We start from the raw sequence: 14,536 nt of genomic DNA on the forward strand, positions 1-14,536 counted from the left end.
CAACTCGTGGACTTAAGTGGTCCACCTGTCTCAGCCTCCCAAAGTGCTGGGATTACAGGTGTGAGCCATCTCGCCCAGCCTAAACCCCAAGACTTTATGTTGCTTCTGTCCAAAGGAGGGGGGCGGTCCTTCATGCTCCCAGCAGCTGTCTGCTGAGGTCACCTAGGGGGATGCAGTCACTGCTAGGTCTTCACCCCAGCCTAGACATTGCTGAACCTCAAAATAACTCGTCTCCTGGCGACCAGGCGCGGTGGCTCACGCCTGTAATCCCAGCATTTCGGGAGGCTGAGGCGGGTGGATCACCTGAGGTCAGGGGTTTGAGACCAGCTTGGCCAAAATGGTGAAACCCTGTCTGGACTAAAAATACAGAATTAGCCAGGTATGGGGGCGCATGCCTGTAGTCCCAGCTACTCGGGAGACTGAGGCAGGAGAATCACTTGAAACCGGGAGGCAGAGGTTGCAGTGAGCCAAGATTGCGCCACTGCACTCCAGCCTGGGCAGTAGAGTGAGACTCTGTCTCAAAAACAACAACAACAACAACAAAATAAAGAACTCATCTTCTGGGTCTCTGAGATGTTTTCAGGCAGTAAACAGAACCCGAAAGTCTGGGCCCAGTGCCCTGGAATCTGAAGCTCCAGGCCTGTTTAGCATGAAAAATTCATGAGCCCAAAAGCTTCCTTGGGGTCAGAGAACAGAGCAGCTCTGTGTGCAGGCTCTGCCTGCCCCGCCTGCCCCACCTCAGTGGTGACCTCCCCCATCCCCCTGAGGCTGTGGCCTTGTCCTAGTTCCTTCTGGATGCCTGGAGCCTCCCCCAGCCTCTCCCAGGGACCATGCCTCGAGGCCCTGTCCACAATCCCTTCTCCATACCACCAAAGGGATCTCTCTGAAACTCAATTATTTTTTGACTCTCACTCACTCTCACATCCTCTATGGCCCCCCCATTGCCCTCCAACCACCCCCACCTGGCACAGTCAGCTGCTGACCCCTGCCACAGGACACCACCTGAACCTGCTGCCCCAGACACCCTAACTTCCCGAATTTCAGTTCCTCTTCTGCTGTTTCAAGCCATCCTCCCACCTCAGCCTCCCAAGTAGCTGAGACTACAGACATGTGCCACCACAGCTGGCTGGCCACTTTAGCCATTTTGAAGTACACAGTTTGGTGGCATTAAGCACTTTAATGCTCATGCAACCATCACTACCATCCATCTCCAGAACTTTCTCATCTTCCCAAAAGAAAACTTGTCCCCATGAAACACTCCTCCTCCCCCTCCCAACCCCTGGCACCCACCATTCTTCTTCTCCTTCTTTTTTTTTTTTTTTTTTTAATTATTTTGAGATGGAGTCTCGCCCTGTTGCCCAGGCTGGAGTGCAGTGGCGCGATCTCAGCTCACTGCAGCCTCTAGGTCCTAGGTTCAAGCAATTCTTCTGCCTCAGCTTCCCGAGTAGCTGGGATTACAGGTGCCCATCACCACACCAGGCTAATTTTATTTTATTGTTTATATTTTATTTATTTATTTTATTTATTATTATTACTATTATTTTTTGAGACAGAGTCTTGCTCTGTCACCCAGGCTGGAGTGCAGTGGTGTGATCTTGGCTCACTGCAAGCTCTGCCTCCTGAGTTCACGCCATTCTCCTGCCTCAGCCTCCCGAGTAGTTGGGACTACAGGTGCCCGCCATCATGCCTGGCTAATTTTTGTATTTTTTGTAGAGACAGGGTTTTGCCATATTGGCCAGGCTGGTCTCAAACTCCTGACCTTAAGTGATCCACCCACCTCGGCCTCCCAAATTGTTGGGATTACAGGTGCAAACCACTGCACGCAGCTACTCAGGAGTCTGAGGTGGGAGGATCACTGGAGCATGGAAGATCGAGGCTGCAGTGAGCAATGGTTGCACCACTGCACTCCAGCCTGGGTGACAAAGCAAGATCACATCTTAAGAAAAGATTGTGCTGGCCGGGCGCGGTGGCTCAAGCCTGTAATCCTAGCACTTTGGGAGGCCGAGACGGGCGGATCACGAGGTCAGGAGATCGAGACCATCCTGGCTAACACGGTGAAACCCCGTCTCTACTAAAAATACAAAAACTAGCCGGGCGAGGTGGCGGGCGCCTGTAGTCCCAGCTACTCGGGAGGCTGAGGTAGGAGAATGGCGTAAACCCGGGAGGTGGAGCTTGCAGTGAGCTGAGATCTGGCCACTGCACTCCAGACCCGGCGACAGAGCGAGACTCCGTCTAAAAAAAAAAAAAAAAAAAAAAAAAAAAAAGAAAAGATTGTGCTGAGCCAGTTCCTGAGAAAACAACAAAACACAAAACAAAACAAAAAAAAAAAAAAAAAGAAAAGACAAAAGTTCCCTCCAGCAGAGATATGAGAGGAAAAGAAAAAAATGTCCCCTGTGACATCCCCATACCCCAATCTTCGCCCCTCTCATAACCACTGGCTCATTCAGATCTTTTTCAGCTGGGTTACATGCAGGCCTGTGTGTGTGTGTGTGTGTGTGTGTGTGTGTGTGTGTGTGTGTGTGATAGTGTACCCTCTTTCTCTCTCTCTTTCTCCCATACCATATAAGACTATACAACTTGTGGACAGGCACAGTGGCTCTCGCCTGTAATCCCAGAACTTTGGGAAGCAGAAAGGGATGGAGAACTTAAGGCCAAGAGCTCGAGACCAGCCTGGGCAACATGGCAAAAAAAATCTGTCTCTACTAAAAATATAAAAACTGGCCAGGCTTGGTGGCTCACACCTGTAATCCCAGCACTTTGGGAGGCTAAGGCAAGTGGATCACCTGAAGTCAGGAGTTTGAGACCAGCCTGGCCAACATGATGAAATCCTGTCTCTATTAAAAATACAAAAGATTAGCCGGGTATGCTGGTGGACCCCTGTAATCCCAGCTACTCGGGAGGCTGAGGCAGGAGAATTGCTTGAACCCGGGAGGCAGAGGTTGCAGTGAGGTGAGATCTCACCACTGCACTCCAGCCTGGGTGACAGAGCGAGACTAAAACAAAACAAAACAAACAACAACAAAATATGTATATAGAGAGATTAAGCTGAGCATGGTAGTGTACACTTGAAATCCCAGCTACTCCGGAGGCTGAGGCACATAATCGCTTGAACCCAAGAGAAGGAGATTGCAGTGAACTGAGATCGCACCACTGCACTCCAGCCTGGGCAACAGAGAGAGACTCTGTCTTAAATAAAAAAATAAATACTACTTGCTATTATCACTCAACAATATGACCTGGACGCTACTCCGGAAAGCATGTGGTTGAAGGGGAAGGAAGTGTGTCTGGGGTGTAAAGTCGAACTCCCTGGGTTCAGATCCTTGCAGAGTCACAGGCTCATTATGTTACTATCGGTAAATTATTTCATCTCTCTGGGTCACTTTCTCCAATTGGAAAATTGTTATAATGATTTAATATAGAGTGCTTGGGCCAGATGCGGCAGCTCACGCCTATAATCCCAGCACTCTGGGAGGCCGAGGTGGTGGATCATGAGGTCAGGAGATCGAGACCATCCTAGCTAACACAGTGAAACCCCTTCTCTACTACAAATACAAAAAATTAGCTTGGCGTGGTGGCTGACGCCTGCAGTCCCAGCTACTCAGGAAGCTGAGGCAGGAGAATTGCTTGAACCCGGGAGACAGAGGTTGCAGTGAGCTGAGAGCACGCCACTGCACTCCAGCCTGGCTACAGAGTGAGACTCCATCTCAAAAACAAAAACAAACAAACAAACAAACAAAAAATATATATATATATATACACAGAGAGAGAGAGCGCTTTACTGGGGGAGCCAAGATCGCGCCACTGCCCTCCAGCAGCCTGGGTGACAGAGCGAGACCTTCGCTCAAAAAAAAAAAAGGGTGCTTGGCCAGTGTGGTGGCTCATGCTTGTAATCCCAGCACTTCAAGAGGCCAAGATGGGCAGATCAATTGAGGCTAATGAGACCTGGTCTCTATTTCGAAAAAAAGAAAAAGTTTAAAAAATAATAATAATCTAAAGCACAGGCCGGGCATGGTGCCTCACGCCAGTAATCCCAGCACTTTGGGAGGCCGAGGCACGTGGATCACAAGGTCAGGAGATCAAGACCATCCTGGACAACCTGGTGAAACCCTGTCTCTACTAAAAATACAAAAAATTAACCGGACGTGTTGGCGGGTGCCTGTAGTCCCAGCTACTCAGGAGGCTGAGGCAGGAGAATGGCATGAACCCGGGAGGCAGAGCTTGCAGTGAGCCGAGATAGCACCACGGCACTCCAGCCTGGATGACAGAGCGAGACTCCGTCTCAAAAAAACAAACAAAAAAAAACACCTAATGCCTTGTCTGACACTAACTAAGCTTTCTATAAACATTTACTCTCTTTCCTTTCTTTTTTTTTTTTGAGACCGAGTCTCGTTCTGTCGCCCAGGTTGGTGTGCAGTGGTGTAATCTTGGCTCACTGCAACCTCCAATTCCCAGGTTCAAGTGATTCTCCTGCTTCAGCCTCCCAAGTAGCTGGCATTACAGGCATGTGCCACCACACCTGGCTAATTTTGTATTTTTAGTAAAGACAGGATTTCTCCATGTTGGTCACGCTGGTCTCGAACTCCCAACCTCAGGTGATCCTCCCACCTCGGCCTCCCAAAGTGCTAGGATTACAGGTGTGAGCCACTGTGCCTGGCCTTAGAGACAAGTTTTCATCATGTTATCCAGGCTAGTCTTGAACTCCTGACCTCAAGTGACCCTCCTGCCTCCCAAAGTGCTGGGATCACAGGTGTGAGTCGCCACTCCTGACTGTAAACATTCACTCTTATTATAATCTGCAGGCCCACCTCCTTGTTTCTTAAACGATTTAAAAAATTCTCATTTTGAGATGTAACATATATTTATTTATTATTATTATGATTTATTTATTTATTTTTTTTTTGAGACAGTGTCTCACTCTGTCACCCAGGCTGGAGTGCAGTGGTGTGATCTTGGCTCACTGCAACCTCCGCCTCCTGGGTTCAAGCAATTCTTCTGCCTCAGCCTCCCAAATAGCTGGGATTACAGGTGCACACCACCACGCCCGGCTATCTTTTTTTTTTTTTTTTTTTTTTTGTATTTTTAGTAGAGACAGGGGTTTCACCATATTGGCCAGGCTGGTGTTGAACTCCTGACCTCATGATCCGCCCACCTCGGCCTCCCAAAGTACTGGGATTACAGGTGTAAGCCACCGCGCCCGGCCTGTTTATTAAGGCCTCACTTTATTGCCCAAGCTGGTCTGGAACCCCTGGGCTCAAGCAGTCCTCCTGCCTCAGACTCCCAATGTGTGAGAGACACTGCACCCATGAAAATGTAACATACGTATATGTTATATACGTATGTTACATATGTATATGTTATATACATATATACATTATGTTATATACGTATGTTACATTATATATATAGTGTGTGTGTATATGTGTGTGTATACATACACATATATATTTGCATCATAAATGTTATTCCCGACGTGGGACAGATTCCTTTCATGCCCCTAGGTGAATCACGTGGTACCCTGGAAAGACCTAGGAAGGCCTCCCTCTCACCATCTCCAGGGAGGTAGTGAAAACGGCAGGTGCTGTGGACTGGGAAGGCTTTGGAGTTTCCCAGCCTACCTCTTCTCCCTTTCTCAACCAAGGATACCTGTTCCCTATTATTCCTCTTATCCACTCTTCCCTTTTTTAAAAAACCCCACAAAACCATCATCAGTAAAAAACACAAAGAAAGCCTCTTCAAGTATTGGGAGTTAGGGGTCCTGGGCTGGGACTTGGGATTATAGGTCACCAAGGAAGAGGGAGGGGAAGAGAAGGAGGGGCTGTCCCTACTGCTGGCTTTCTTCTTTGCTGCATGCTGTAGCAACTGCGTGTCGACCTCCTCTGCTGACAACTGCACATACAGGACCACTGAGCCTGGAATGAAGCAGTCCTTTTTTAAAATTTTTTTTGAGACAGAGTCTCACTCTGTCGCCCAGGCTGAAGTGCAGTGGCATGATTTCAGCTCACTGCAGCCTCCGCCTCCTGGGTTCCAGCAATCCTCCTGTCTCAGCCTCCCAAGTAGCTGGGATTACAGGCGCCCGCCACCATGTCCAGCTAAGTTTTATATTTTAGTGGAGATGGAGTTTTGCCATGTTGGCCAAGCTGGTCTCAAACTCCTGACCTCAGGTGATCCACCTGCCTTGGCCTCCCAAGGTACTGGGATTACAGATGTGAGCCACTGCGCCCGGCCCAGACATTCTTCACTGATAAAATGTGAGGCTGTTTCTCAAGGTGTGTAACCCTGATGTCAGCTCATTTGATGTTGAGATACTCATCCACCAAATAGAGGGTGCCCCAGACATTCAGGTCATCCTTGAGTTCCACGACCACATTCTTGCCCACAAGGGACTTGAAAAATGAATAGAAGAGCATGATGCTGGCGACCTGACCAGGAAAAGCAACACATATTTTATTTTATTTACTTATTTTGAGATGCTGTCTCACTCTTTCACCCAGGTCGGAGTGCAGTGGCACAATCTTGGCTCACTGCAACCTCTGCCTCCCGGGTTCAGGCAATTCTCTGCCTCAGTCTCCTAAGTAGCTGGAATTATAGGTGCCCGCTGCTGTGCCTGTCTAATTTTTTTTTTTTTTTTTTTTTTTTTGGTATTTTTAGTAGAGACGGGGTTTCACCAAGTTGGCCAGGCTGGTCTTGAACTCCTGACCTTGTGATCCACCCACCTCGGCCTCCCAAAGTGCTGGGATTACAAGCACGAGCCACCGTGCCCGGCCAGCGACACATATTTTAAAAGGGCAGACGTTGGTTGGGCACAGTGGCTTATGCCTATAATCCCAGCACTTTGGGAGGTTGAGGTTGGTGCATCACCTGAGGTCAGGAGTTCGAGACCACCCTGGGCAACATGGCAAAACCCTGTCTCTACTAAAATACAAAAATTGCCACTGCACTCCAACTTGGGCAACAGAGCAAGATTCTGTCTCCAAAAAAAAAAAAAAAAAAAAAAAAAAAAAAAGGCGGAGGGGAGTGGGGGTGAGAAGGTCAAGTATTCACAAACTGAACTAAGGTATGAAACTGAACTGCAATTCTGTTTCCATTGCCCAGAAGCTGCTCCTGTCATCCCAGTAGTTATTACCGTTCCAAAAGTCAGCCATTGATCTATGTTCCGTTACTATAGGTTGGTTAGCAATGCCTGTTCTAGAACTTCAGAAAAAAGTGTGTGGCTTCTTTCACACAGCATTATGCTTTTTGGGGAGAGATTTATCCATATTTTTGCCTGTATCAATAGTTTATTCCTGGACCAGGCGCTGTGGCTCACACCTGTAATCTCAGCACTTTAGGAGGCTGAGGCAGAAGGATCACTTGAGACCAGCCTGGGCACCCATAGGGAGACCCTCCTCTCTATAAAAATTTAAAAAATTAGCTGGGTATGGTCAGGTGCGGTGGCTCACGCCTGAAATCCCAGCACTTTTGGAGGCCGAGGTGGGCGGATCACCGGAGGTCGGGAGTTCCAGACCAGCCTGACCAACATGGAGAAACCCTGTCTCTACTAAAAATACAAAATTAGCCGGGCTTGGTGGCACACACCTATAATCCTAGCTACTCAGAGGCAAAGGCAGGAGAATCACTTGAACTTGGGAGGCGGAGGTTGTGGTGAACTGAGATCACGCCATTGCACCACTGCAATCCAGCCCGAGCAACAAGAGTAAAACTCTGTAAAAAAAAAAAAAAAAACTAGCCAGGCATGATGGTGTGTGCCCATAGGTCCAGCAACTTGGGAGACTGAGGCAGGAGGATTACTTGAGCTGAGGAGGTCAGGGCTTCAGTCAGCTATGACTGCACCATCACACTCCAGCCTGGGCAACAGAGCAAGATCTGTCTCTAAAGAAAAGAAAGAATAAAATGTTCATTCCTCATCACTAAGGAGAATCCCATGGTACAGGGATGGTTTGCTTCACCATTAATCAGTTAATGGGTATTTGGGCTGCTCCTAGTTTTTCTGCCCATTATGAATAAGGATACTATAAAGCTGCCATGAACATTTATATGAATGTCTCTGTGGGTTTTTTCTTTTCTTCGCTTATACTTTTCTTGGGCATATACCTAGGAATGCAATTTCTAGGGCATTAACTTTGCAAGAAACTGCCAGATCGTTTTCCAACTGGTTGTGGCATTTTATATTCTCACCAACAGTGTAGGAGAGCCCCCATATGCTTCCCATCTTCCTCAACACTTGCTGCGACCAGTCTTTTTAATTTTAGCTATTCAGGTGGGAGTGCAATGGTATCTCATCGACATTTCAATTTACATTTCCCTGATGACTTTGTGCATTATTATTATTATTATTATTACTATTATTATTTTGAGACAGGGTCTCACTCTCTCACCCAGGCTGGAGTGCAGTGATATTTTCACACATTTTTTTTCTTTCTTTTTTTCTCTTTGAGACAGAGTCTCACTTTTTGCCCAGTTCTGTTTCCCAGGCTGGAGTGCAGTAGCGTCATCTCGGCTCACCACAACTTCCACCTCATTGGTTCAAGTGATTCTCCTGCCTCAGCCTACTGAGTAGCTAGGATTACAGGCATGCGCCACCATGCCAGGCTAATTTTTTGTATATGTAATAGAGACGGGGATTCTCCATGTTGGTCAGGCTGGTCTCGAACTCTTGAGTTCAGGTGGTCCGCCCACCTCGGCCTCTCAAAGTGCTGGAATTACAGGCGTGAGCCTCCGCGCTCGGTCTGTTTTCACCCATTTTTTCCACAACAGCTGTCGAGGCTACAGGGAACACCTCTTGGTTACTACATCCCGTGCACACACACCTGCAGTGGTTTGTCCAGGGTCAGTGCCAGACAGGAATCGCACCGGGTGAACATGACTTGGATTTACTCTTTCTGCCAGAAAACATTCTGCTTCAAAGCATTTACTCCCCTGATTTTGTGTTGTCAAACTCTAAAATTCTTACCAATCTGATGAATGAAAATGGCATCTTTTGGTATGTTCAGTGGTACACAGTGATCAATATTTACCTATCAATTATTTATCTATCCATCATTTATTATTATTATTAATTATTATTATTATTTTGAGACAGGGTTGCCAAGGCAGTGGAACAATCATAGCTCACTGCAGCCTCAAACTGCTGGACCCAAGTGATCCTCCTACCTTAGCCTCCCGAGTAGCTGAATTACAAGTGTGCATTACCAAACCCGGCTAATTTTTTTTTTTTTTTTTTTTTGAAACGGAGTCTCGCTCTGTCGCCCAGGCTGGAGTGCAGTGGCGCGATCTCGGCTCACTGCAAGCTGCGCCTCCCGGGTTCACGCCATTCTCCTGCCTCAGCCTCCCGAGTAGCTAGGACTACAGGTGCCGGCCACGCCTGGCTAATTTTTTTGTATTTTTAGTAGAGACGGGGTTTCACCGTGTTAGCCAGGATGATCTTGATCTCCTGACCTCGTGATCCGCCCGCCTCTGCCTCCCAAAGTGCTGGGATTACAGGCGTGAGCCACCGCGCCCGACTAATTTTTTAAATTTTTTTGTACAGACGAGAGTCTTCCTATGTTGCCCAGGCTGGTCTGGAACTCTTTGGCCCAAGCTATTCTCCCGCCTCAGCCTCCGGAGTGGCTGGGATTACAGGCCCGCGCCACCACGCCCAGCCTCAATATCTCCTTGACGATGAAATGCATAGATGAGTGAATGAATGAATGAATGAATGAATGACAGACCTCTCTTTGCTCACGGTGCACACCCTCAAGAGGGTTACTTGAGAGCCAAGACTGGAAACAAAGGTTGGGGCCCCACCCATCCCGGGCCAGGACCCGCCCCCGGGACCCGGCCCTCGCCCGCTCGAGGCTCCCATTGGAAGAGGCGCGCGGGGGCTGGCCCGGCGGGCGGGGCGGGGCCGGGGCCCGGGGCGGGGCGCTGCAGCCCGCGGAGCCTCCCGCCCGCCCGGGCTGGGGTCGCGCTGGCTCGGACTCCGCTCCCCGCCCCGCCGCGGCCATGGAGGACGAGCGGAAAAACGGAGCCTACGGTAGGAGCTGCCTCCGGTCAGGGGCCGCCTCTGCTGACTTGGGGGTGGGAGGACCTTGAGCCAGGGGGACATCTGAGACCCTAGGCACCCGCACTGCCGCTGGAGGGCCCTCCGCCCTCGGGCCTCCGCATCCCACACTGCGCGGATCCCACGCCCCCTGCTCCAGCCGGGTCGCCGCGCGTCCCCTCCCCGGGAGCCCCAGCTCCCCCTCCGGCTGATGGGCCGGTGCTCACGGCGCATGCTCCGCCCGGGGAGGTCCCGTTATCTGGGTGGCTCAGATGGCGGGCGGGGGAGGGGAGGCGCGGCGCTCCGGGCTCAGAAAAGAGACAGGGCCCTGACTTCCTCAAATCCCCCTCCTCTTCCAAACCCCTTTGTCCACTTCTTCCTCCTGCCCCTTTCCGCCAGAAGTAGCCGTCCAGGGCTTTTAGCCAGATGGGGAAACTGAGGCAAGACTGGGCAGACCGAATACCCAGCTGACAGCCCACCAGGTCTGGCTAGCCGCCTGGAAACGGCGGAAAGAAGGGCATCTTTGGTGAGGGGGCAGGAAGGAAGCAGGAAACAATTGAGAAACTTTACCCTCCCTGTGCAAGAGGCTAGGGGCCCCCACCTCCCGTTTCCAGAGGTGCTGGCGGCTGGAACTTCCTCCGGCGAACCTCTTGGGGCGGCCTCAGGCATTTGGCCCTGGGGATGGGCCCAGGATGTGGGCTTCTCTATCACCAGCGCCCTGTGGTGCCACCCTCCCCTGAATTCCCACGGTGGGGGGAGTTGCCATCCTTAGTTTCTCCTTTCTCTTCTCCATTTTGGGTCCCCAAGACCCAACTCAGCCCCAGCCCCATGTGGTACACCCTGGGGGCAAAGAAGCACTGTCGCGCCCCTCTTTGTGTGACAAGAACTTCCTGGAAACTGTGACACTGAAGGGCCTTGGGGAGGGGGCCGGAAACTGCTCGAAAATATTCAAGAAAAACAAGTTGGGTAGAGCTGTGCCTCTCTGCCCCCAGGGACTGTATGGCCTCAGGAGGCTACCGGGAGTGACAGATCGGGGAGGCTGGGACCTTCCCTGCAGAGCCCAGTCAAGGGGAGGCAGCAGTACCTGGCCACCTCCCAGCACCCCCTTCTCGATTGAAGCTGCCAGCCCAGTCCTCTGGAGGGACCCCCTTGGTCTTGATTTGGGCTCAAATCCCAGCCCCAGCGGCTACGGGTGCTGTGTGTCCCTTGGGTGTGGCAGGCTGTCTCTCACCTGAGAGTCTAAGCCTGAGGTTCCAGCCAGGTCTTGCCTGCTTGTGGGCAGCATCTGAAGGGGGTCTTGGGTCTCTATGAAGTTTGGCTGGGACAGGGACGAGGGGCAGAGTGGACAATGATATGATTCACCCAGCCTTGAATTTGGCCAAAGGATGGAATTGAGCTGTGGACGGAGCTGGGCAGACCTCCCAGGCCCACACATGAGACAAGGGACCCCGCCAGACAGAGCTTGTTCTGGGCTTAAGGGAGTACCTTCAATCAACAAATATTTGTCGAGCACAATTTAGGCAGGGGTCTAGACACTGGAAACTCAGCAGTGAATAGAGCGGTGAAATCCTTGACCGCAGGGAGTAGTCAAGGGAAGGAATGTGTAATTTTAGGTTGTAAGTTGTGAAGCAAAGAACGGGACATCTTGTGATCTTGTGTGGCAGAAACAGCAGTGATTATTTTAGGTTACTAAGGGTTGGAGGTTGAGCCAGCCGTGGGAAGATTTAGGGGAAGTGTGTTTCACGCAGAAAGAACAGCAAACAAACCGCATAGTTACTTAATTATATTTTGCCGTGGAGCCAGAGGGGGCATCTGGTTTGATTGCTTGAGGTAGGAGTTTTGCTTAGCTTGGAGTAGTCCCTTCACATCAGAACCAAAAACCTGGGGGCCCTGGACTGGCCCATGAAGTCCCTGATAGATGAAGGGAGCTTTAGCGAGCTTTCCCCTAGGGATGGTGTGGAAGAGTGACTCACTTATCCTACCCTCCTGCCCCAGTGGCTTCCCATCCATCGTGAGTTTAGGGACTGACATCAGACAAACCCAGGCTCTGACACTTAGGAGTCATGTGGCCCTGGGTGAGTCCGTGACCTCTCTGAAGGTCTGTGTCTTCGTCTACAGGACTCGGTGGACCACACTCACTGGTAGAGGAAGCATTTTGCATGGGCTGGCAAGCTCGATGTGCTCAGGAGGCCTCTGGGACTGGTATTACTGAGGGCATGGCTTTCCCCTGAGCTGATGGAGAAGCAACCTCAAGGCATTGACTTGGGTGAGACCAGGTTGGGCAGGAAGTACATTCCTCAGCAGAGATCATATCTAAAGGAAGGCAGCAGTTCCGAAGGAAATGGGGAAATGGCTCTGGGCCCCGGCGGATGTCAGCAATGGGCACTGCCATCCTTTCCAGCCAGCCCGCCCTTGGCAAGAGCAGTGCAGAAAAAGATTCTGGAATCTAAAACAATAAACTCTGAACATGGAGAAATAAAACTAGGGTCGGCAGGGGGACAGTAGTGATGCTTATTTAAAAAAACGGACTCTTGCCAAGTGCGGTGGCTCACACCTGTAATCCCAGCAGTTTGGGAGGCCAAGGCGGGTAGATCACTGGAGGCCAGGAGTTCGAGACCAGCCTGAGCAACATGGTGAAACCCCATCTCTACTAAAAATACAAAGTTAGCCAGGTGTGGTGCATGCCTGTAATCCCAGCTACTCAGGAGGCTGAGACAGGAGAATCGCTTGAACTTGGGAGGCGGAGGTTGTGGTGGCCACAATCTCAGTTGTAGCCAAGATTGCGCCATTGCACTACAGCCTGGGCAAAAAGAGTGAAATTCAGTCTCGAAATGAATAAATAAATAAGAAAAACACAAAAAATTAGCGTGTCTGTAGTCCCAGCTACTTGAGAGGTTGAGGCAGGAGAATCGCTTTAACCTGGGAGGCAGAGGTTGCAGTGAGCCAAGATGACGCCACTGTACTCCATCCTGGATGACAGAGCGAAATTCCATCTCAAAAAAAAAAAAAAAAAAAAAAAAAAAAGGACTCTTGGCCAGGCAAGGATTACAGGCTCATGCCTGTAATCCCAGCACTTTGGGAGGCTGAGGTGGGTGGGTCACTTGAGGTTGGGAGATCGAGGTCATCCTGGCCAACATGGCGAAACCCCATCTCTATTAAAAATATAAAAATTAGTCAAGCATGGTGGTGCACATATGTAATCCCAGCTACTTGGGAGGCTGAGACAGGAGAATTGATTGAACCTGGGAGGCAGAGGTTGCAGTTAGCTGAGATGGTGCCACTGCACTCCAGCCTAGGCCATGGAGCGAGACTCCGTCTCAAAAAACAACAAAAACCAGACTCTGGCTGGACAGTCGCTGATGCCTGTAATTCCAGCACTTTGGGAGTCCCAGGTGGGAGGATCGTTTGAGCCCATGAGTTTGAGACCAGCCTGGGCAATACAGTGAGACCCTGTCTCTACAAAAAATTTAAAAATTAACAACGTGGCGGTGCTCACCTGTGGTCCCAGCTACTTGGGAGGCTGAGGTGGGAGGATTGTTTGAGCCCAGGAGGCAGAGGTTGCAGTGAGCAAAGATAGTGCCATTGCACTCCGGCCTGGATGACAGAGGAAGGCCCTGTCTCAAAATAAAAAACAGATTCGGCCGGGCGCGGTGGCTCAAGCCTGTAATCCCAGCACTTTGGGAGGCCGAGACGGGTGGATCGCGAGGTCAGGAGATCGAGACCATCCTGGCTAACACGGCGAAACCCCGTCTCTACTAAAAAATACAAAGAACTAGCCGGGCGAGTTGGCGGGTGCCTGTAGTCCCAGCTACTTGGGAGGCTGAGGCAGGAGAATGGCGTAAACCCGGGAGGCGGAGCTTGCAGTGAGCTGAGATCCGGCCACTGCACTCCAGCCTGGGCGACAGAGCGAGACTCCGTCTCAAAAAAAAAAAAAAAAAAAAAAAAACAGATTCCAGCTGGGTGCGGTGGCTCATGCCTGTAATCCCAGCACTTTGGGAAGCCGAGGCAGGCGGATCATGAGGTCAGGAGATCAAAGTCAGGAGATCCTGGCTAAAATGGTGAAACACCGTCTCTACTAAAAATACAAAAAATTAGCTGGGCGTGGTGGCGGGCACCTGTAGTCCCAGCTACTCGGGAGGCTGAGGCAGGAGAGTGGCGTGAACCCGGGAGGCGGAGCTTGCAGTGAGCTGAGATCCGGCCACTGCACTCCAGCCTGGGCGACAGAGCGAGACTCCGTCTCAAAAAAAACAAACCTCCCCCCCAAAAAACAAAACAAAACAAAAAAGCAGATTCCCTTGTCCCATTTGCCAGAATACAATTCAACCTGCAGTGAGGCCCTGGCACCTGATTTAAATATATATACATATGGCCGGGTGTGGTCGCTCACGCCTGTAATCTCAGCACTTTGGGAGTCCGAGGCAGGTGGATCACCTGAAGTCAGGAGTTCAAGACCAGCCTGACCAACATGGTGAAACCCTGTCTCTACTAAAAATACAAAAATTGGCCAGGCACAGTGGC

General features: G+C 50.5%; 1 protein-coding gene and 1 pseudogene across 3 annotated transcripts in view; one reads left to right on the plus strand and one right to left on the minus strand.

Moving 5' to 3' along the window:
- Window positions 1–130: 130 nt before the first annotated feature.
- On the minus strand, window positions 131–6,407 carry LOC115899243 (annotated as a pseudogene).
- A 3,484-nt stretch (window positions 6,408–9,891) lies between these two features.
- The window catches only part of SLC44A2 (solute carrier family 44 member 2), a 51,764-nt gene continuing 47,119 nt past the window's right edge, over window positions 9,892–14,536 (plus strand). Inside the window, exons 1-2 of one of the 3 annotated variants that reach the window (XM_030935468.1) lie at window positions 9,899–10,012; window positions 12,137–12,284. In XM_030935468.1, coding sequence (XP_030791328.1) covers window positions 12,254–12,284 — 31 coding nt within the window. In that variant the 5' untranslated portion in view covers window positions 9,899–10,012; window positions 12,137–12,253. Of the gene's footprint in view, window positions 10,013–12,136; window positions 12,285–14,536 lie in introns of all 3 variants that reach the window. The other 2 variants (XM_010373756.2, XM_010373758.2) reach the window with 2 other exon arrangements.

The sequence above is a fragment of the Rhinopithecus roxellana genome, chromosome 8 (genome assembly GCF_007565055.1).
Source record: "Rhinopithecus roxellana isolate Shanxi Qingling chromosome 8, ASM756505v1, whole genome shotgun sequence".
In the NCBI taxonomy this organism is placed as follows: domain Eukaryota; kingdom Metazoa; phylum Chordata; class Mammalia; order Primates; family Cercopithecidae; genus Rhinopithecus; species Rhinopithecus roxellana.